This window comes from Uloborus diversus, chromosome 9 (genome assembly GCF_026930045.1).
Source record: "Uloborus diversus isolate 005 chromosome 9, Udiv.v.3.1, whole genome shotgun sequence".
Taxonomy (NCBI): Eukaryota; Metazoa; Arthropoda; class Arachnida; order Araneae; family Uloboridae; genus Uloborus; species Uloborus diversus.
Window position 1 is genome coordinate 134,897,444 of NC_072739.1, and position 24,697 is coordinate 134,922,140.

The 24,697-nt window shown below is 36.4% G+C and overlaps 1 protein-coding gene across 1 annotated transcript in view; it reads left to right on the forward strand.

Moving 5' to 3' along the window:
• The first annotated feature begins 1,474 nt into the window (after positions 1-1,474).
• Positions 1,475-24,697, forward strand: part of LOC129230513 (dynein axonemal intermediate chain 1-like) — a 32,438-nt gene continuing 9,215 nt past the window's right edge. The window contains exons 1-3 of the mRNA XM_054864916.1: positions 1,475-1,707; positions 6,263-6,362; positions 9,235-9,371. Of these exons, the coding sequence (XP_054720891.1) occupies positions 1,475-1,707; positions 6,263-6,362; positions 9,235-9,371 (470 nt within the window). The remainder of the gene's footprint in view (positions 1,708-6,262; positions 6,363-9,234; positions 9,372-24,697) is intronic.

A 24,697-nucleotide genomic window follows, 5' to 3' on the forward strand; every position in this document is an offset into this window, starting at 1 on the left:
AATATTCTTCCTGAAGCTCCGCCCAAGGGCATAGAGATGGAAAAAGAAACTGTAATGGAAGAAGTTAGTTTAAAAGGTCAGATGACTGGGGATTATTTTGGAGCATTCCCCTTTTATTTTTCTGTTCTTTTTCACAGTACTGTAGATGAGTTTTCTATCAATAGCTCAATAGCTGGCAACGTTACCAGATGGGGTCAATGTCGGATATGGGGGGAACAAGTAGGGGTCCTTGTCTCTTGGAACAACTTCTGTGGGGTGGCGAATTTACCCTATTTCTGTGCTTTTTTTGAATTCTTATTTAAAAATTGAAGGAAGGTGGGTAAAGGATAAAGCTGGCGGTTTCAAGGTTTGTCCCGGCTCGGAAAAGTCGAAAATCCGGCACTGGGTGCCGTTAAAAGGATTGAAGTGCGTAGAGGATTTCAAAAAGTAAGGTAACAAGAGCTCTGAGGGGCGTGCAGATCGCAGAATAAAAATCGCGCCGAAGATAACGAAGATAATCAGAGCTTTCAAACGGTATCGGTGGATAGAGCTGGGTGAAATTCACTAAAAAGACAAAATGCCAGTTAGAAGTTTGCTGCGTTGACGGAAATATATCCTGCCAATGAAATTTGATAAGGTTTTTCGTTGGGGGTTAATGGGCCACCTTTGCACTAAGTAATTTCCATCTCTTTAGACTTTTAAAGAAACACTTGGAGGTCTGGAAAGGAAGAAATCATCGTCAAGAATGAGGAACCACATCAAGATGGCTTGCTAAACCGTAGCATCGGTTCTGAAGTGCTGACCTCTCAAGAGTTTCTTTTAAGGTACAGAGAGATGAAAATCAAGCGGTGCAAGGTTGGCACTGTGAGGAGGGTGGTCCAATATACCTCTCAACCCCAAAAAATAACTTCTTCATGTTTCTTCTTCATTGGTGGGACATGTTTTCGTCACCGTAGTATTTTCCGACTGCTATTTTTTCCTATAAGTAGACATCCAGCTCCATCCACCGGTACCGTTTGAAAGCTGCTCCTCAACGCTGTTAAAACAGGACCGAGTTGACTCAACTACTTTACTCGTGGGTTGAGTGAAAGGTTGACAATATCCTTTTAGTTGATTTAACTAAACGAGATGAGAATGGAGCGGCTCACATAGGTTTGGCTTCTTAATAATTACCAGTTCGAAAGTTGATCCCTATTGTGAAGGAGGACTAAGGCTGCAAATGATACATTTCTTCCACATTCCATTCTTCCTCCTCCGTTAATATGATCTCAAGGGGGATCATGCAGGGGGGGGGGGGTACGCTCTCTGGAAGAAAAATTCAGCTGTGGAGCTTACCTGAAGTTTATCAGAAGTACTTTGTTAGATCCGTACATTAGAATCCACACCACCCAGATTGCTTTTATCCACGTAAAAAGAATTTCACTATCGGAAAAATGCCATCGATCCATCCAAATAGTAATATTATATTTTTTCATGTCTCAGAAAAAACATTTACATGGGTTTCTTTCCAGCTGGCGGCACAGCTCTCTCCATAACCGGTGATTCTTTTGCCGTCGGCACAACCACCGGAGCGATCGTGCTGGGCTCTTTGGAAGAGAAAGTCGGCACTGCAGATCATGTGGACCACAAGCACTCTGTGAGATCCGTACAGTGGAATCCGTATCACCCGGATGTGTTTTTGTCGTGTGGGAAAGATTTCACCGTCAGAATTTGGCATCGATCGATTAGGTACATCCTCATATATAACAGCCAGTGATCGAGTAACGCTCCTGACGTCATCAACAATGTAACTCGGGCCATATAAGGTCCCTACATATACGAGCCGACGCATCAGCTTAAGATTAGCCATTTTGGATCGGAGCGCGCGTTTGAGTGGTTGTCTTTTCTGGCGAGTTATTGCGTTTGGTAATTGTTTACTGTAAGTAATTATTAGCTGCACGTGAATTCTTGGCAAATTTGGCGAATTCCGAAACTTTGCTGTGGTAACCCTAGCAGCGCAACAATGAAAAATCCGATCCAAAATGGCTAAACTTAAGCTGATGCGTCGGCCTATATCTATATAGCGGCTCTACACTGTAACAAATTTCGGAAACGTTTCTGGATATATCGGAAACGTTTCCGAAATAGTAGGAATCCTTCATCCAATAGCGAACTCCTCAATATTCAGAAAGCTTTTTGTTATTTCAAGATATCTAGAAGCGGAAGTGATGACGCAACGCTTCGAAACCTATTTCATCCTTCCAACACAGGCGCCAATGAGTCGGAAATAACGAGAACTTCTTTTTTTCTTATCTATGGTTGCTGCAGTCAGCAACTGTTTAGCATTGGATTGCTTGTTATTTCATGTCTAGAGAGTAGTAAAATGTGTCGAAACTAATTTTACGCCTTTGCATTTTGGACTGCCCTTGATTTTTTAGACGATGTACGCAGCTATTAAGTTAGTTAATAACCATTTGCTTCTTTACAATTTCCAATGCGACCATAATTAGATATATATTGCGTGTTCAAGCGTGAATAGTTTCAACACCCGTGTTTATACTTAATGAAACGAAACCCTTTGGATTACTTATTCAGTTGTAATGGAGGTACTTAAGATTTTCTTCCGCTCATGTTCACTTGTAAGTATTAATGAATATTTTAAAACATGTTGTTATATACATTTATATTTTTGTTGATTTGCATTTGATGAGGCTCCAATTGTAACTGTTTTTGGGTTTATCGAATTAATTTAAAGTTATCCTACATACCTATGTGCGCGGTGTACTATTTGTTGTAACCAACTGAAACTGATTAATTACGCAAAAGAAGTAAGATTTATATTTGAGAAGCAATCACAGAAAAGTTATTTCGAAATACTTGGATGTACATACATTTTGGTTCAAAAAGAAAAAAAAATCAATTGTTTAATTCATCAGAAATATGGTAATGCAAATATTTTCTAGTATTGTAATATGCTTCACAAAAAATGTGCCGGTATAATTTATCTTTTTTTATTATAATTTATTCATTCATTTAAAAATATTTATACCATTAGAAAATGACCATGTTATCTATTAGTAAGAACATCGTTATGAAATTAATTCATCTGCTTATTCATTTTGTTAAATGTGGTTAACAATAAAAAAATTCCTTGACATTAGTTACGAAAATAACATTTCCTTCGTGGATATACTAGTTTAATGTAGGACACTCAGGAGGAATGAGTCAGTGGCAAAAATGGAACAGCTGCATTTACATGCTGAAATAAAAAGTAATATTATTTCATGTCATCGTTTTAAAAGTGATCAGTTTTTAAATACTATGTTATTAATATGCAATGCACATATGGTGAGAAGACGAGGGGCGTTCACCACGCAGACTGTGCCATTGACATTTTTAAGGGGTTGCTTTTTTTAAGGTGGGGGGCGCTTTATATCGTTTTATGGGTGCACCATCACTCTTATGGTGTGGGGGAGGGGGACTCTCGGAAAGGGCAAGAACAGAAGAATAAACCCGAATGGTTCCAGCAGGGGGACTTTGGTGTCATATTTAAATTCATCAATTTCTCTGTTGGTACTTTTCGGTACACTTTGTTCGTCAAAGAAATTGACTTGACGTGAACGAATTTCGGAACGCAAAGTGTAGGTAAGTTCTGTCAAATTTTATCCGAAAATAAAAGCTATCAAGTTTGATACAAGATATGTTTTTAAGTTCTGCATTAAAAATACAATATGTTGATAATTTTGTCTTGAAAATATTGAGAGAAAAACTGAATTTTAATATTGTTTAACAAACAATCCCACTTTTGAGAAAGTACTCCCCTTCCCTCCCCCGACGATTTTGTGATTATGAATGAAACTACTATATTATTTCATAAATTTTCAAAAATTTATAACTGTGCATATGTTATGCTGTTAACCATGCTATTTGTCATTAGAAATTCAGAAAAAAAAAATCCACGAATGATTCTAAAATTGCTTGTTTCATTGCTCTTAGATATGAAAGAATTGAAACTGATATGGCATGCAATACTATAGTAAAGAATTATTTTTTAGAAAAAATCACGGAAAAAGGATTCCGAAATTCTCAGAAACGTTTTTGAAAATTGTTTGGAGAATTCCGAAATACTCGGAAACGTTTTCGAAACTTTCATGAACCACAGCTGCACAGAATACTCAGAAACATTTCTGGAAATTACGGAAAGAGGATTCCGAAATACTCAGAAACGTTTCTGAAAATTACAGAAAGAGGATTCAAAAATACTCAGAAACATTTCTGGAAATTATAGAAAGAGGATTGATTCCGAAATACTCAGACACGTTTCTGGACATTACAGAGAGAGGATTCCGAAATACTCAGACACGTTTCCGGACATTATAGAAAGAGAATTCCGAAATACTCAGAAACGTTTTTGAAAATTTCATGAACCGCAGCTGCACTATATACTCAGAAACATTTCCGAATTTTTTTTACAGTGTAGGGCCATAGCATGATAATTTGATAATATGTTTTGGCAATGCTTAACATGCTGGGCAAGGCTTCATTTTTACAAGGCTAGACTGAATCCGGTAACCTAACTGATTTACTGGTGAGACTGTTAGTAGGGGAGCCCATGATGCTAAGTGTGGATTTACTCGAGCTTTGCGGGGACGCATTGGGTTTTGTAGTTTAGGTTATAAAAAGAAGAAAATGTTGCACAATGTTCAACTTCAGTGGTGGGCAAAGTGTCTACTGATATTCATAAATGTAAAAAAAAAAGTTACATGAAAATACTCGAGACTGTCAGATACTGATAGTTTTGATGCTCCAACGTGTCTCTAATACTAAAAGAAGAGATCCTAAATAAGAAGAGATTGGACAACTTCAGACCGGCGGCCATCTTACGTCCAAAATGCTCACTTCCCGTAGACCGGTAAAGGTTTTTGAAAATTGTTTATCTTGTTTGGCGGGAAGCTTTTTGCTCACCAAGCAACCACTTCATTTTGAAAAGCTTCCCGCAAATAGGATAAACAATTTAAAGGATCTATCCATATTTCTGAGGAGTTGAAAGTGGGGAGGAGGTTCTAATGAAAGTAGGTATGATGAAAAAGGAGAAGAGGAAGGACGATAGTTTGGCAGATACTTGGCGGACAAATTAGATATAACTTTTTAAGGCTGAGGGTTTTTGGGTTTAGGATGAAGGCTTTCTTTTTTGTGCGGAAAAGTTAAAGGTTTTCTTGGCGGGGAAAATTTTACAACAGGGTTGTTTTTGATGAGATATCTGTTTACGAAACACAAACATAATTTAGCACAAACAGTAACTTTTAGTTTATGTATTTTCATTGATTAGATATTAGTAAATCAATTGCTTTACTTAAACAAGCCATATCTGTTCAATGAAATTATTACCAAGTGTTTGTGACATCTCAAAATACTTTGGGGTAAATAATGTAAGTTCAAGTCATGTCGAAGTGATTCTCCGGGGAAAGTTATTGTGTATAAAATTCCTCAAAATCTTAATGAAAACATGAGTTGAGTCCTTAGATTTGCATCAATTACCACTCATATGCTCTCAAAACCAGACTTAGCAAAATTTTGTATTTTTTTTTTCTCTCTTCCATTCTTTTGCTTCCGCTAAAAATCCTGTGGCTTTTAGTTGTCGTTTTGTCCCCCCCCCCCCGCCCATCCACTTTTCAGTTCCAATCGCTGCCTTTGGGTGGAAACGAATGCATCCACAGGAAAATCCCGTTACAAACGATTTCTAAATACAACTAAATATCCATTTCAGCGAAATAAACTTTCAGTTTCAATTAAACTTCCCTTACATAGCTCGAATTCCTTTAAAACGAAATTCCCGTTACAACGAACAAAATTTGCGGTCTTTTGAAGTTCGTTGAAACGGGATTTCACTGAATTAGTTTGTGAGGATGCCTGTTTATCATTACAGATGTGATAGCTTCTAAATTAAGCAGAGTCGCACTGAAATGAACTAAACAGACGTATCTAATTTTATCTCTCCCCCCCCCCCCCCACTTCAATGGCATTGTCCAGACTTGCTTCTTGCCAAATCTATGGCAAACGTAGTCAAACAGTAGATGTTTAATTATAATAAACGCTTAGTTATGGATGATGCTCTCTGAGGATAAAACACTTTGGGCAATTTCAAAACATCAGCAGATTTTTTAATACTAAAAAGAATGCTATTCCGACAAATCACATTTAAATATTTTTGAGCTATGTCATTTTTCCTGCTATGTCCTTTATTTTTTTTCCTGTGATTGTCAGCATTTAATTACCTTCACTTCACGGTATTCCTCTGTTTCAGGAGTTCTGTTTTCAAATTCTTTTTTGAGCAAGAAGTCGTGGATGTGCGCTGGGCGCCATTTTCGTCTACGTTGTTTGCAGCCATTTCTGGGAATGCTGTAGTAAGTGAACATGAACTATCATTTGCAATTTTGTAAAACGACTACATTTTTGAACAGTATGCAGTTTAAATTGCCATCTTCATTAATTCATTTTAGTTTTGTTTTTTAAGAGTTCTGTTCCATACAATTTAACCTTACACCAAGGCAAACTTGACAACAGTGGGATGTTTGTTTAAAGAAAAAATACTCATAATGAGAAAGTTCCGAAAAGATACTTTTTAAAAAAGCAATAAGAATGGGAAATTCAAGCAAAACATATTTTTCACTTTGTATGTGTGAAATAAATTGGTATATGTTTAATAAAATATGTTCAATTCTCATAAGTAAAAAAAGGATAACTAATTTCCCAAAAATAGTTCCCTATTGGCATGGTCCATATGCAAAATTGTAAGGGGGGTTCAGATATTTTCCCCATAGAAACCGTTTTCAGTACAGATTAGAGTTATTAAAATTTAACATTTTCAATGACGCATTCATTAATGGCTGGTGAAGAAATGTTTTTAGATTTTCGCAAAGAAAAAAGTACTAAAAGCAAGAAAGTTCTAATTTCTAAAGGAGAGCCGGGGGGGGGGCGCTTGAGGCCCTACCCCATATGGGAACGTATGTAAACTAAAATATAAGCTAACTAAACTATTATGTGAATTGCGTAATAAAGATGTGAAACAGTTCTCGCAACCCTTTAAAATGTATGTATGTGTCATTCTAAAGAGCTTTTTTTCCACACAAGGGGAAGTTTGTTTCAATTTCTCAATTAAATAGAAAAAGAGATACAAGATATTTTTACTTTAGCGAAAATCCTAGGCTGAATTGAATTCAAGCACAGAGAGGAAGAGCAACGTATTACGGGAGACAACGAGTTTGAAAACGAATATTCAAACGTACACTACGGCCGTTTTTTTTATGCCCAGGGGCCCTTTATTACCAATGCTGTGAAATTTTGTAGGGGAAAGTTGGGTAAAACTGGGACCTTAAGGTTTTCAGGCTTCTAAAAATCAGTTTTTAGCATAAAGGAACAAAAATTTTCAAAATTATTCACTACTTATCTATTAATGCTACCACAGTTGCAAAAACATGAGTGTTTTTTTTTTTAATTTGTATCAATTTGTTTGTAAAAAAGTCATTTTACCCGATTTTGGGGTTAAACCGGGTAGACATGTTATTGCTATGGGAAAATAAAAAGTTTAAAAGTGTCCACAAAATTCAAGTTTTATTTAGTGACATATGTTAACTATTGTCATAACATAATAGAATAAGTATAAAAGGACACATATTGATGAGTGGTGAGTAATTTTAATTTTACCTTTAATTTTTTGCTTTAATATAAGGCCTATTGACACCAGTCGCAAGTAAAATAGTTATCTTCCTCTTCGGCCCCATAGCAGCTTTCATGGGCCCAACGACGACATTGGAAGTATTGGATCTATCTCTCACCACCCTTGGAGTCCGAATAAAGCTCATTGCAGTAAATGCAGGCAGTATTGTCATCCTCTTCATTGAACTCATCCCTCATTTGCTCCTTCGGCTTTTCTTTATTTGGACGCTTATTTTCTGGTTCTTCCATTTGGCATCTTTATAATGCTGTCTTTTCTTTAATTCGTTTATCTTTCCTTCAGGGTTTTTTTTTTTCTTCCGTCTATCTTTGGTGTTCTTTGCATCATTTTTCTTTTTCTTTTCTTCTAATGTTGCCTAAAGATGAAACTTGTATGGGGAGCCCGTCAAAATGAGTTTTCCCTTTTCTTTTGTCCTCCTTCGACTGCGTCTTTCACTCAGTGTATGGGGGTAGTACCCAGTCTTGCCCTCGGTTAGTACCCGGTTTTGCCCCGCACGCACAGCTTTCATAAAAATGCCGTCATATGACAATACAGAAAGCTACAGACAATTACTTAGAATGATAATGAAGGTAATTAAATGTTGTAAAAAGAGAGCTACATACCTTTACTGTTGCAGAAACAGAAACATAGTATTGGTCTAGTTTTGTTCAAAAATTTTAAGCAAAATCCACTCATACAGAATTTTCTTCACAAGAACGAAAGAAGCGAGTATATTACTTTCTAATTTAATGGCCGCTGCTTCTTCATCAAGGTGGAGGGTAGTTGCTTTCTTGTCCACGTGATTGCAGCCCTTACAGAGGCTAGAAGGGGGGTACCCGGTTTGCTCCCGACTTCCCGGTTTTACCCCACTTTCCCCTACAAGTTAGTTTGGACCTCAAACGGTTTGTAACCATGGCGACGAAAATTTATCCTCTTAATAAGTATCAAAACAACGAGTAACTTATTCTCATCGTCATGGCAATCTGGAAAATCAGAGCAACATCCACTTTGGTCAAGCGAGAATAATAAGCAACTCGTGATTGCTCAAAAGAAAAAAAAAAAAGGAATAAGAAAAAAAAAATAATAATTTGAACTTTGACATCTTGAATTCAAATTATTTTTTTCGCAATCACGAGTGTGTGTGTGTGTGTGTAGCATGTGTGTGTGTTTGTGTGGGGAGTATGTGTATGTGTGGGTAGTTGTGTGTACGCGTTTGTGTGTCTGTATATATGCGTGTGTGTATGTGTTTGTGTGTGTAGATGTATGTGTGTGTGTAGGTGTATATATGTCTGGTGTGTGTGTGTGTGTGTGTGTGTGTGTGGGTGAATGTGTAAAGGTAGGCAAGTAAGTGACGAAACCTGGAGACGGTTTTCTTCGCTACAGGAGCAGCACCGTGAGGAGCCCGTCGACGGTGATGCTGCAGAGAATGGCGGGGAGAAAATAAAATGATAGGACATCAAAACAGTCAAATGAGAACAATAAGCAATCGTGATTGCTCAAAAAGAAAACGTTCTTTCCAATTCTTGTAAAACAAATTTGAAATGTATTAATCTTTCGCCCAGATTCATGTATTTGACCTCTCGACGAGTAAGACAGAAGCTGTGGGAACCTACACAGTCTACACCGCCAAACAAAACTCCCGGCTTACAGTTCTCCGCTTCCATCTATTCAAGCCAATCCTTATGGTCGGAGACGACAGGTGAGGAATCATTTACAGAGCAATTAAGAGCAAAAGCCTAAGTAAATGAGCTGATGTGTGCATCACATGACTTCCTTTTACTCCAATTTAATGTTATTTCCCTATTATTGCAATTTTTATGTGATTCTCTCTCTAACTCTCTAAATATCACTAACAATGGCCACATTAAAACCAGATTTTAAAAAAGTCGCCAAATTTGTCGCCAAGTGGGCGACAAAACTTGGCGACCAAAAGACTGGCGATATATCGCCAAGTGTCCGCCAAACTGTAACACTACTTGAGTTTACATCGAAATGAACAATGATTTCCCCCCAAAAAAAGGGCAAAAGAACCCTTTAGAAACACCCGAATACAACCAAAAACGGAGGTGCACAACTAGACCCCACTAGGAGTCTACGTACCAAATTTCAACTTTCTAGGACATGCCGTTCTTGAGTTATGGGACATACATACACATATACACACATACGTACATACGCACATACACTGCTCGACGTTGAAAATGCAACACCAAGAAGGAGCGTTCAGAAATTTATGCAAATTTTAGAGTAGACGTACATCACTGAGTTATGTAAATGATGTGAAATGCGCAGCTCTCCGACGCACGTGAAGTAAGATATAAGGGAAGGAACTTGCGGAATGAGTAATATTCGTGTCGTTATTTCTGACTGGAGAATTATCGAAGAAATTTTGTATTTGTCTTGGAGGATACGTGTAACATGAGAGAATGCCAGGCCGCCGTCAACGAACGCACTTCCAGCAGATAGACGATTTTACGAGGGGTATGTTGATCGGGCTGAGAAGGGGAGGTTGGTCGTACGTCAAATCGCAGCTGATACCCACATGGATGCGAGCACGGTGCATCGACTATGCCGAAGATGGTTGGAACAACCAAATGTGGCAAGATTGAGGGGTGCAGCGTTAGCCAGAGTGACGTCAGAACGCGTGGATCGACGCATCCACCGACAAGCTGTTGCAGACACACAAGTCACTTGTTCCTCGATTCTGCACACTGTCAAAAATGAAACGCTCAATTTTAACGATTCGGCAATCCTCGAGCACTATTTCGTTATTTTCTACGATCCTTTCGTCACCGAATCACGTGATATTTGACGAAACCAGAAATCTCAAATTTTTCACGAAATAATTTCGTCCCGATTTCGTCACATTGCAGTGCATTCTGGGAGTTTTCGTTTCAGTCTTGTACTTGCTCGTTAAAATATTTTACGGCAGTTATTCTAAAGGATTCATAAAGAAGGTTAGTATTTATTAAAATTTGTATGTGCAATGTGCCTTCTTTTATGTATTGTTACATTTTTGTTTAGTGTTGTGTTTATTGTTGGATTTAAAACACATTAAAATTGAAAACGACCTGTTCGATTTGGTTTGGAATTCTGTATACACTAACTTTGAGTCACCTCCACGTTAGGCTTAACTAGCGTTATTTTTTATTTGCAAATGAAAATGTGTGTTTGTTGACATTTGTTTTCAAAAACGTACTTCCTTTATTTCCCCCCGTTAGACAATTGACAAAGATGATCAAAGCATTTTTACGAATTTAAACTTACATAAAAAATTCCACCGTCGCTACAGCAACGCAGATAATAAATACAGCGCCTTGATAAATAGCATAGAACTTTGAAGCTTTTAATTTCAACGTTGAATATGTTTCATGGTTATGTGTTTTCATTCTTCTTCATGAATTTTACTAATATAATTCTGGTGAACGAAGTGTTTTTGTTTAATAATTCAAAATTTTTTTCCTCTGCATTGGTATTTTTTCTTCTTCTACTCTACATGTAATATTTTATTCAATACAATAATAATTTATACAGTAGCTCTCTCACAAAAGTGTACGTAACACTTAATCATTTTCAATGAAATATTGCTCTACCCATTAGGTAAGATTAATATTTTGAAATGGGTAAACAATAGATCTTTTATAGTTAATTCTTAACAAAACTACATGAAATATTTTAATAGCAAAATGAAATATGATTTTGAAGAAATTAATAATCAGAAAGTATTAAGAACTTTATCACACAAAAGTGTTCATAAAAATATTTTTTAATAATTGCTTAGCAACCTTTTAAACAAGCCCACAAAAATCGAGGAAAAATATTTTTAATGCAATTAAAAATAAATGCAAACTGGCTATCAGCTTACGGTTCGGAAATGATACCCCCCCCCCCCTTTTTTTTTTGTTAGGCTCGTTGACTGGACTTATTAAAGTCGCACCCCATGTTGTTTAGTAATGTCATCCCCTTCTGCAGGTGTCTCTTGTTTATGTTGTATCAATACTTCACTATTTGTTGAGTCTGTTTTTTTTTTCTTTTGAATGGTTTTACTTGCAAAAATAAAAGATGAAATAAAGTAAGTATTAATTTAAAACAAAGCATTTTAAGTTACAAAGAAAACATTAATTTTTATAAAGAACTGTATCTTTGTGCTTTGCAGCTAAATATTTTCAATATTTTTTCAATTTATCCCAAATTTAAAATAAGTTATTGAAGGTAACCTTGATTTTAAAAAAAAAAAGGTAAGTTAGCAGCATGTTTGAAAATAATAACAATTATAAATCGTTCTTTGTTGTTTATTTTAACATTTAGTACGCTAAATTCTATGTTAATTTGTGTTACCTGATTTGTGATAATTATGAATTTTTCCATTATACATAGTTTCTACAGCTGAAATAAATACAGCATTAATTATATTGCCATATTTGCTGCCTCAAGGAATTATCAGCAAAATAAAGGGAATTCTCTTCAGAAGCATTTCATAGATGAACTACTAGTAAGTCCAAATTTAAGTTAGAGTAATGGTTTTTGCTGCAGACAAAGTAAAATGTCTATGTAAAATTTCAATTGAAAAATTGAAAGGAAAATAAAAAAGTATATGATAAAAACTAATAAACTTTTCTCGATACGCTAGTCACTATTTTCATTACATACCTTTGAATCTCTTACTTGCAATTCTGTCTTGGCGTTGGCCATGGTTGCATTAATGCTTATGGAGCTATCTTAGTAAATCAGTAAAGTTCTAATCAATTATGTTATATAAAGGTACCTAATTTCCCTTGAAGTTCCAGACAAGTAAATATGAAGTATGTAACAAAGTACTTCAAAGTATAAAGTATGTACTGCATGCAATAATACACTTCCTGTATTAAACATAAATTTTGCCAAACAAGCATTCTACATAGAAGCAAAATTAATAAGACAAATAATCGATTGAAAAAAGAAAAAGGTAAGCTTTTTTTCAAGATTATCTAATTTCATTTTCTGTATCTAATTTTCGAACAAAGATATACAAACTTAAAGCTGTACATTTTATTGCACTATTTCTTTAAAATTTATGTTATTAGTTTTAAAAAAAAATCTTTTTTTTCCTGGAATTTTTTATGCGATGCAATGAAGAAGTAAATCCCCAGCAATTTTCTCTTGAGCAAATATTGATGTAACTCTGCATAAAAGTAACCTATGTCTTATTCTTTCAGAACCCAATGTCTGCTGAGGAAGTAGCACTTCTATATTTCCAGTAGGACTGGACAATGTAGGAATTTTTACATCGTGATGCATCGCCAAACTTACATCGCGAGTAGTTGAAGCAGTTTGAATTATTCTTCCCGCTACAGGTGGCAAACCCCCCGATTAGGGGAGTTTTCCTTGCAAAAATCGAAGCTTTTGTCAGAATTGTCCCAAATTTGGCACGAAAACTACCCTGTGGGAATTCACAAACATTAAAGGACAAATGTACCAAACTTGGAATAGATCCGACAAAAACCCACGCGGGGGATTACCCATGCATAGCGGGACTAAAAATGGGGGAACTCTCGAGCATCAAAGGAATTCTGTGCCAAATTGTTAAAAGATCTTATAAAAACTGGTTTTTGAAAAAAAAAATAGACCCCAATAGGGGTCTACCCCCTGGACGAAAACTCCCCAATGAGAATTCCTGAGCATCAAAGAAGTGCTGTGCCAAAATTCAGAAAAGATCCCACAAAAACTTGCTTTTTATAAGGAGAACCCCAATGGGGTTGCCCCCCCCCCCCCATAGAGGAAGGAAAACTAATCTTCTTGAATTCCCGAGCATCGAACGACCTCTGTGCCAAATTTAGAAGAAATCCGACAGAAATTGGTTTTTATAAGAATAACCCCAATGAGGGGTTGCCCCCCCCCTCCCATAGAAGAACGAAAATTATCCTGCTTGAATTCCCGAGCATTAAAAGACCTCTGTGTAAAATTTGGAAAAGATTCGACAAAAACGTGGTTTCTATAAGAAGCACCCCCAATGGGGTTCCCCTCCCCCCCTACAATAGAGGGACGATAACTACTTTTTGAATTCCCGAGCATCAAACGACCTCTGTGCCAAATTTAGAAGAAATCCGACAAAACTTGGTTTTTGTAAGGGGGGCGTTGCCCCCCCCCTCCCCCATGGAGGGACTAAAACCATTGTGTGTGCATTCCCGAGCATCAAAGGACCTCTGTGCCAAATTTGGAAAAATTAGACAAAAACTTGGCTTTTATAAGGAGATCCCCTATGAGGGTTGTCCCCCCCCCCCCCCCCATAGCGGGAAGGAAACTGCTCAATGAGTATTCCTGAGCAACAAGAATGAACCTCTGTGCCAAATATGGAAAAGATCCGGCAAAAAATAGATTTTTTGCAGGAAAATCCCCCTTATGGGATTTTAGTTAGATACCATGGGGAGTTTATGGGACCGGACTAACATGCGGGTTTCCGTTTTTTTTTTTTTTTTTTTTTTTTTTTTTGCTTGGATAAAAAGAAAAGCTTGGATGTAAGCAAACTTGTGGCGAACACTGATCTATCGGTTTAGAGGTTTTTATTCTAAACCGGTGTAATGATGTAGGGCAGAGGTTCCCAACCGGTGGTTCGCGAACCCCCAGGGGTTCGCGAGGTGCAAGAAGGGGGTTCGCGAAAATTTCGGTGCAATGGCGGATTTTTCCTATAAGTTTGGTAAAAAATTATAAAATATTCAATTTGAACACATAGTTACTAATTTTTTTTTTTAATTTGAAAACGCGCAAGACTTTTGTATTAAGCTCCAAAAAAAAAAAAAAAAAAATCTTTCAGCGGTTTTATAATCTTGGTTAAAAAGAAATTTTCTCGTTTTTTTTTTCGATAGAGAACAAAAAGAGATATCCTTCCTTCTTTATTGCGAGGCGCCATGCAGAAACGTTGTATTAAGCTGTGGCGGGGATCACGATGACCTTAAAAAGGCGCCATCGCGTGGAGTCAATCAAACAATATACATAATATACATATGTAGAAAAAAATAAAGAATTCTCAAACAATGCATCATAGGGGTATTATTTCTAATCTGGTTGAAATATAACTCGGGAATTTCCGTCGAATTCAGTCATCGAATAGCAGACACGACAGCAAAAGGCTCCAAACTTAAAATTTATTACTGGATTTTACCCATCGGTTCGTTTTCAAAAATATATAACATCAGCATGCTCATAGTTCTGGGGAAATAGTTGTTAACAGACGTATTTAGAGATACTTTAGAGATGCTTGAAAACAAGTGATTTTGTTTGCAATTGGTTTTGCTACGTGAACTTGCTACTCTGTTTGTGAAGTTATAATCGTGTTGGTAATTTTTATGATTTAATAACTTTCTGCTGTTATGGATCGATGGTTGAAAACTGGTAGTTTGGTTGAGCGACAAATGGACAAGCAGTCAATCGATCAACCCTCAACATCAGCAGTAACTTTCGAATCAACACAGGATATTGAAATAGATAGCTGTAATGAACTGCCGCCTCCCCCGATTAAACAGAAAAGTGAACTAGGGGAGAAAAAAGGAAAAAAGCGAAAATATGACAGTGACTATTTACAAATGGGCTTTTATTTTACTGGAGAAGAGTCTGAACCTAGACCGCTTTGTCTTCTCTGCAACGAAGTTCTAGCGAACAGCAGTTTGAAACCGTCACTTCTGAGAAGACACCTCGAAACAAAGCATCCGACACACAAGGACAAACCTATCGAATATTTTAAAAGAAAATTGGAATATAATAAAAAGTGTAGCGTCTCTACGTTCCTGTTAGAATCTAACGAAGATAGTAAAATGGCCCTTGAAGCTTCATATCGAGTCAGTTATAGAATTGCAAGATCTGGACAGCCACATACAATTGCAGAAAATTTCATTGGACCGTGTGCTAAAGATATTGCTAAGTGTATGCTGAGAGAAAAGTCAGCAAAAAAAAATATTGACCTGGTTCCGCTATCAAACAACACAGTATCACGCAGAATTACTGATTTGGCAAGTAATGTGGAGAAAGAACTTGTGAATAGAATAAAAGAGAATAATTTTGCGATCCAGCTTGATGAGTCGACTGATGTAGCAAACGCTGCAATATTACTTGTCTATGTTAGGTATATTTTTAACGATACAATTAAAGAAGATGTACTATTTGCAAAACCTTTTGAAAAACCAACACAACTGGAGAAGCAATTTTCGAACTGGTCAACAGTTACTTTGAAGAAAATGAAATAGATTGGTCTTTGTGTGTGGGTATGTGCACGGATAGTGCAAAATCAATGACAGGAAAATTTGTTGGCTTTGTGGTGCGAGTAAAGAAGATTAACGAGAAAATTGAATGGACTCATTGCTGCATTCATAGACAAGCATTAGCATGTAAGCGTATTCCCGCAGAATTATCCGCTACTTTGAATGATGCGGTAAAAATTGTAAATTTCATAAAATCACGTGCCACAAACTGCCGTCTATTTTACGCGCTTTGTGAGGAATTGAGAAGCCTTCATGTTACTTTACTTCTTCACACAGAAGTTAGATGGCTTTCCCCGTGGCAAAATTTTGACACGCTTATTTGAATTGAAGTCAGAAGTCCAAGCATTTTTTGTTGATCATCCATTTCACTTGTCCACTTGCATATTCGATCCTGTTCGGATGCAAAGGCTTGCATATTAGCTGACATCTTTTCAAAATTAAAGGAATTAAATCTATCCTTGCAAGGTGCAGTTGTTAATATTTTCGTTGTATATGATAAAATTGAAGCTATGGTAAAAAAAAATTGAATTTCTGGATCCAATGCCTGGAAATGGGTGAGTTTTCTTGTTTCACTTCTCTTAGTAGTTTTTTATCAGAAAACTCAATGAAACTTGATGAAAGCGTTAAAAGAAATGTATGTGAACATCTGCAACATCTTGAACTAACTTTTGACGAGTATTTTCCTAATAGGCGTAACGTCCCTCTCTCAAACAACTGGATACGCAATCCTTTTGAAGGAAATCCATGCTTAGAGAACACCCTGACATTACCTGAAAAGGAAATGCTCATCGAGTTATCCTGTGATAATTCATTGAAAACTACCTTTAAAGAGCTCTCGTTAATTGACTTCTGGCTCAGTGTAAGAAATGACAATACCGTTGTACAACATATCTGTGCGAGAAAGGATTTTCCTCCTATACTTATCTCAAAGATAAATACCGAAGCAGATTGAATGCAGAACCTGATTTAAGACTCAAATTGTCAGACATTGAACCAAACTTTCAGTTTCTTTGTTCCGTCAAACAGCCACAAATATCGCATTAAGGATTTTTTCCCCAATTTAAAGTATGCTTAAAAAAATAGTTGGTTTATAAAACTTCTTGTTTATAATTTTTCTTGTAGATGTAGTTTTAACTTTTTATTAATGTTTGCACTTAATGATATTTTGCAATTATATTTTTGTTTATTGCAATCAAATGCTGCAAAAAATGGAAAGCAAACGTGCTGTTTTTTTATTATTTCTTACATGTTACTAATTTCAACATCAAGGGGTTCGCGAACTTTTTTGCCTGTTCCAAGGGGTTCGCAAAGAGAAAAAGGTTGGGAACCGCTGATGTAGGGTGTACTGTACATCGGTATTTTACGATGCATCGATGCATCGTAAAGCCCTAATTCCCAGATATAATTTCACATTGTTCTTTAACTTGAATTTGCAATAATTATTTTTGTATTTTAAAGAAATTGTCTGCTTGTATTTTTACATTAATAAAAAAAAATTTAACATCTTTTATGTGTTTCTTTTCTCAACAAATACTTGCCTTTTGCTTTAGGCGGGGGGGGGGGGGGGTGCAGGCCAGTCATTTCGATTTTTGTTTCCAATTGTGGAAAAAGGTGTACACTCTTCAAAATTTTTATAGAGAACCAACTAAAAGCACGGCCTTTGGTACGTAAAGAATAAAAGTTCAAAAATCAAAGGGGGGGGAGGGGAATGTCAACCCCCATAAATGACCCCCCCCCCCCGTAAATGACGGGCCTGTGAGTGTGACTATGCGCATCAAAGTGGGAAATTATGGTGGTAAGATTCTGAAGTAAAGATTTGACTAAATCTTATAAGATACAGTCGAACCTCGTTAAAACGAACTTTAATGGATCATTAAAATCGATTACTCTTAACAGAATTCGTCTTATCCGAAAAACAAAAAACAATGGGACAGAATACAAAAAAGTCCGTTTTAGAAGTAATTCTTTTTAAGCGTGTTCGAATTAACGAGGTTCGTCAGTATCGTCAAAAAAAGAAAAAAAAAAGAAAGAAAGAAAGAAAACTAATCAGCTCAAAAAAGAAAAAATAAAAATAAAAGAAACTCAAAAAATTACGAAATTAACATGGTCAAATATGACGAAATTAATTTGACGAAACTAATTCTCTCAAAACTACGAAAATGATTGTCGATTTGACGAAACTAGAATGAAGAAATATTTCGTTACATTTGACGAAATTCGCATCTTCAAACCAGAGACGAAAGCAGTTTCCTCAATTTGACGAAATGTTCGCTCGGAGCATATCCCTGGAAGCGATTTCGTCAGAAACGAAGAAAATTTCGTCGAATATGAAAGTCCATTTCTGAGAGTGCAGCAGGTACAAGATACCCTGAATGTTCCCGTGTCAACCAGAACCATTTCCCGTCGTTTGGTCGCACGTGGTCTGCAATCACGGCGTCCGCTAAGAAGACTGATATTGACCCCACAACATAGACAGCAACGTTTAGTATGGTGCCGGACTAGAGCGACGTGGAAGACAGAATGGCGAAATGTCGTGTTCTCAGATGAATCCCGCTTCTGTTTATCCAGTGATAGTCGCCGCATACGTGTGTGGCGTCGACGTGGATTCAGATCTAATCCGGCAGTAACTGTGGAACGTCCCACCGCACGACAACGTGGCATAATGGTTTGGGGCGCAATTGCGTACAATTCCATATCACCTCTAGTCCATATTCAGGCCACTATGACGGCCCAACGATACTTGGATAATGTGCTGCGGCCGGTGGCAATCCCTTACCTTCAAGGGCTACCTAATGCAATTTTTTAGCAGGATAACGCCCGACAACACAGTGCTCGCATCTGCCAACATGCTCTCCAAGGCACACAGATGCTTCCCTGGCCACCATACTCTCCTGACCTGTCACCAATCGAACATGTGGGGGATGTGATTGGACGCTGTTTGCAGTCTCTGTCCCCGCGTCGTTCAGAAGACGAACTGTGGAAAATGGTTGAAAGGGAATGGAGAGCCATCCCTCGGGACACCATCCGCACCCTTATTGACTCTATGCCTAGACGTGTTTCTTCGTGTATCGCTGTCCGCGGTGGTCCTACTTCCTACTGAGCCGACGCCGTTCTCGCTCTGTATTCTGCCTATTATTTTGAAATTAAGATCATTTATTATTCCTTGCTGTCTCTGTCTTTTTTCCAAATTTCATCACTTTCTGACCACTCCTTCTTGGTGTTGCATTTTCAATGTCGAGCAGTGTACATACGTACATACAGACGTCACGAGAAAACTCGCTGTAATTAACTCGGAAACTTCAAAATAGATATTTCGGGCGCCTATACGTACTTAGGTACATATGGTACATGTGGTCGGGTCGAAAAAAAAAAAAAAACCTCAACATTCACTTCGGAGGCGAAAATTTTTTCGCGAATACAATACTTCCTTTTTTGTAAAACGAAGTGAAAAAAACGTACAACTACAAACAAAAACGAAATAACTAGTTAAGGCATTTAGAGACTGCAGTTTCATCCTTGTTAGTGATTATTACCCAAGAAGGGTCATAACCGGGCTGGATGCAGTTAGCTTTTCATAGAAGTTGAGATCGCTCTCATACTTAGCTACCAGTGTGATGGTAACCTCAGTTTTTGAGAGGTTAACTACCTCCCACTCTGTCGTGGCTTATTCCAGGTTGTTGAGGGTGAGACTGCAGTCTCTGTATGCCGTAACGAGCTGCTTGTTATTCGTAGAAGTAGATGAGCAATCATTGTAAGAGTAAAACATTAAGCGAAATATAAAATGCAGTTGTTCTTATTAAGGAATTTGAAAGAGTAGTGCTTGTTTAAAAAGTCTTGTGACATCGAACTGATCACATAGTTATTGCCTCACGTGGAAGGTTTCGCATATTTTAATTAACGCGCCTTCGTGCATACTCACTGGTAGGTACCCGTTCGATCATTTTCGAACAGAGAACCATAATTGGTTGATTGCGCTAGAAGGCGACGCGAAGAATCAAAGTTGTTGGAGTAAAACTGTAGCAGCAGGCAGGAGCGGATAATGAAAGTTTTTGGAAGAGACACGGGGCAGCGAAAAGTAACCTCCCCTACTCATGCATACCCAACCATTTTTTACCTGAGGATCACACCTCATACTAAAATGAACTTGCGGGACAGAGCACATATAAAATCAAAATATATTTAAACCTTTTTCTCTAATAGATAACATGGAAAAACTTGGAAAAAGGGAGAAAATTACAAACCAGAAACTATTGTTAAAGTTTGACCACAGAGAGATGGCGAATGACTTTGAGGCATGCACATCATTTGTAATGGTTGTTTGTTATTATATTGTAATAGATAGGATCAGCGAGACTACACGTTTGTTTTCTTGATACGCAGTTCCCATCTGTTTTCTCTACTAATAATAAAACTGAAAGTCTCTCTGTCTGGATGTCTGGATCACTGTGACGCGCATAGCGCCTAGACAGTTCGACCGATTTTCATGAAATTTGGCACTAAGTTAGTTTATAGCATGGGGGTGTGCACCTCGAAGTGATTTTTCGAAAACTCAATGTGGTTCTTTTTCTATTCCAATTTTAAGAACAAAATTATCATAAGATGGACGAGTAAATTACAAAATTATCATAACGTGAAACCGTAACATGGGCACAAGCCAATTGGCGAGAAAATCCACCATACATTATTTGTTAATATACAGGCGAACCAAAAGGTCTTTTAATTTTTCTATTACGGGTAAAGCCGTTCTGGTACCACTAGTTTAAAATAAAATTCACTAGATCGAGTAAACATCTAACAAGTTTAGTTTCAGGGCCCAATATATATCAGTGATGTATCGGATCGTTAAAAATGTAGATCCGCGGATACGGATCATTAGAGACTAGATCCACGGATAAGGATCTCAATTTATCCCTCACTCAATTCAATGGGGTGGTTTCCTTCAGTCAAATGTACTACTTTTAGCCATTGAAATGGATAGAATGAGCAAAAAAAAAAAAAAAAAAAAAAAAAAAAAAAACATGGACCCTGAAAATACTTTCATTTTCCCAACAGTTTTTTTTTTTTTAATTAATTTTTTTAAATGTCCGATTTTTCAAACAAGACGTGGTCTTTATGATGTCACAAATAATGCAATTTGGCGCATCTTTCTACTACGTTTCCACGTTACGAGCAGCGAATTCGATTCGATTCGATTCAGAGTCACAACTGACTTCAACTGCATTTATGTCGAGGTCTGCATACTGAGTGCCTTACCTCCATTATTTTATATACCGATAGATGGCAGCACCATCACCGGATCGAGCAGTTAATGAGAATTTAGAACTACTCCAAGAGCTAATAGCTACCTGGTGCTAGCACCCCCAGAGGTATCGTTTCACTTGGAGGACATTGAGACCACGACCATATTTAACGTCGCCCAGTCCCCTTTAATGACGACGGTGGGTCTTCGACCAGCAAGGATCGAACCCGAGGCCCTCCGGTCCCGAGTCCAATGCCTTACCGATCAGGCTACCACGGCCCCAAGCAGCGAATTAAAATTGCGCTCTACGCTTGCTGTCACCATATTGTTGCCAATACACGTGAGTAAAGATGCGAATTAAATATTTTGTTCTGTGAATGGCAACATTGAATGGCATTTAATCATTTGTGATGTCATCGGACAGAAGCATAAACATTGAAAGCGCGCCGATTTAAGTAATTTTTCAAAAATATTAAATTTAAACAAATTATTTAATAAAATAATAGTTTAAAAAACTAAAAAAAACACGCTTTCGTAGCAAAATTAACTAAAAAGTGAAAAATAATCTTTGGATGATAGTAGTTGACCAATCACTTAATTTTAATGTAATACAAAAAAAACCGTGGGTTGCTGTCTATTTACATTTTTGCATGGACAACAAATGGAAGAAATTTAAGACAACTGATAAGAAGCCTCCACGCTTTTATGTAATACATTTAAAATTAAGTGATTGGTCAACTACTATCATCCAAAGATTATTTTTCACTTTTTAGTTCACTTTGCTACGAAAGCGTGTTTTTTTTTGTTTTTTAAACTATTATTTTATTTTCTTCTTTTTAGTTTAACTTGTTTTACGAAAAAAATATTCATTTCAACATTGTTCAAAATCTTTTATATTCATGAAATTTGCCCAAAAAAGCGACTAAAGGTCTCGGGTGGCATTCGAAATGTGGTCTCTCAAACTCCAAAAAGAGCAACTGTACCCCTTAAAGTGTAATAGCCGAGCTCTAAAAACATTCAACTTCGCTGATAAATTGCCTGTGGAGTAATTGTCAGATCCAGTTAATTTATCTCAGTCATCGATGTATGTGTATCTACATAACTTTGAAAATTTTAAATGCATTTGAATAAAAGTTTCGTTCAACAATGCCCTGATCAGCAATGAATTTCCAATTGAAGGCTCACCTAAATTTTAGCACGAAATGAGTTAAAAACAATTATATTTCATACATAAAAAGTAGTCGAAAACTTTGTACTGCATAGTGAATAAAATATGACAACGTATATAAAGTACAAATTCAGAATGAAAAAAGGTTAAAAAACCAGCAAACAACTGTTTCGGCACTCTAAAATACAAGTGCCATCATCAGTGCAATTAAAAACGAAGACAGGTTCAACCGAGGCCTTCGAGATAGGAAGGCCATTCAACTAGCAAATGACGTCATCGTTTGTCGATCCACAATGATATGGGGAAGTGAGCACTTCGATTAATATTTTGGTTAAATAAAACTATTTGGTTTATTTATTATTGACTTCTGTTATTTTAGTAGCATTACAAGTTCTACTTTTTTATTTGAAAACATAAAAAGGAACCGATAATCATACATTAAAAAATACACTGTGCTTAATTCATAGTATTTGACGTAAAAACATTTATAAGTCTTACAAAGTATTCAAATAACTAAACACGATTTTATTTTACAATCACGTTAAAACAAAGTGATAAATAAACACAGTTTTATTTTTCATTAGAAATTGTTTTTTAACTAATCGCATTTTAACTACTCGTATATTGTATTGAAACATTAAGTCTTAAGAAGTATTCAAATAAATAAATGAACTTTCATTTTACAATTACATCAAGACAAAAAATAATATTACTATTGTATTTGAATAAGAATTAAATGAAATTTTAAAAAATAAATAAACATTTTTACTTAAGAAAACGGGGAACATGACTGCAATATGTTTCAAAGACATAACATCAAATTAAAGTACATAATACCAAATTATTAATAATAACTTAGCTGAGCAAATTTATGCTTTTAAAAAGACGTGAATGCTTGGGTGACATCCCCCAAAGTAGACGGTGCCCTACCCCCTTCAATTATGAAAACTTAAAAAAAAAAAAAACCCAAAACATCTCCATCTCCCTTAAAATTTCAAGGGCACAGTTATTTATAACTATAGCCGTTGAAAAGCTATCATTACTATGAGACTATGATTCCGACCCCCCCCCCCTTTGGTGGGCACTCTCGAAAAATTACACAGGAATTCAACTTGAAAAACGTTAATTAAAGAATGAATAATACAACATCATGAATACTGTATGTTGTACATCAAAAAAATGTATTCAATATCTAAACAGCCTTTTTTTTTTGGAATTCGGCTACTTTTCCATTTTCAGCTTTTTCTGCTGCTAATGATTCTTGTGTGTGTGGGGGGGGGGGCTTTAATAGTTCATCATTTTAGGCTTTTGAAAAATTATTTTAAAAAGCATTAATTGATGACAAAGTAACCTTTTTCAAAAAACTTTTCATAGAATGACCATTTTAGCAACTTTCTTTAATACTTAAAACCTCATATATGTTAAATTTAGATCAACATTTTGCTGAGTATGCTCTTTTAGGAAATCAATGTGACAGTTTTGTGACAGGGGGAAGGGAGGGGATAACAAGAAGTGTGACATCACGCGTTGTTTATAACAATATGCTCATGTTGAACAGCGTTACATGTAACAAGGAGGATGGGGGGGGGGATTTGTTCAAAAGTTTGCATAATACTTTATAGACAGCCCCTTAATTCAATTTATGTTACAGTTTCAGAGTTCCTGAAAGCTTATTAACAGAAAACCTAAGGAGTTCAAAAAATATGTAGTTCAAGATATTTTGCCCTTTTTAAGCATAAACAAACAAGCACAGAGCATTTGGCAAAAACACGTTGTGTATCCACTGCTCAAAATTAATCTTTCACAAGCCCAGAAATTATGAATACCATTAACTTAACCACAATGTGTGCATAAATATCATAAAACTTAAAGACAACAGTGAAAAAAAACCATATATATTTTTTTTAATTTACGCACAGAACCAGCTTGTTTGAATAACATTGCAGGGGCGTAGTTGGGGGGAAATGTTTGAGTATCGAACCCACGACCTCCGGCGTTCAAATCTAATCTTCTATCTCAGAACTACGGAAGCCCATAAAGGAATGTTTTTTGATCAAAATAACACATGCTAGCGTATGAAACAATTTAATCGAAACGGAAAATATAAGATTAGTTCAGTTAAAAGCCTGTTTCAATAAACTTGTTTACATATTAACTGAATATCAACACCAAGTTACGTTGCTTCTGATAGCAACAAGTATATTTGCAGAAAATTTTGACATATGTATATTGTCAGCATGGAAAATCCATTTCGAATAAATGCGTGTACAAAGTTGAAAAAATAAAGAAATAAAAAGTTGCAAGTTAACCGTTTCAAATATTAAAGCAGTATACTGAAATTACAAATTACAGACAAAGATATCAGAAAGAAAACTGACAATTGTTTG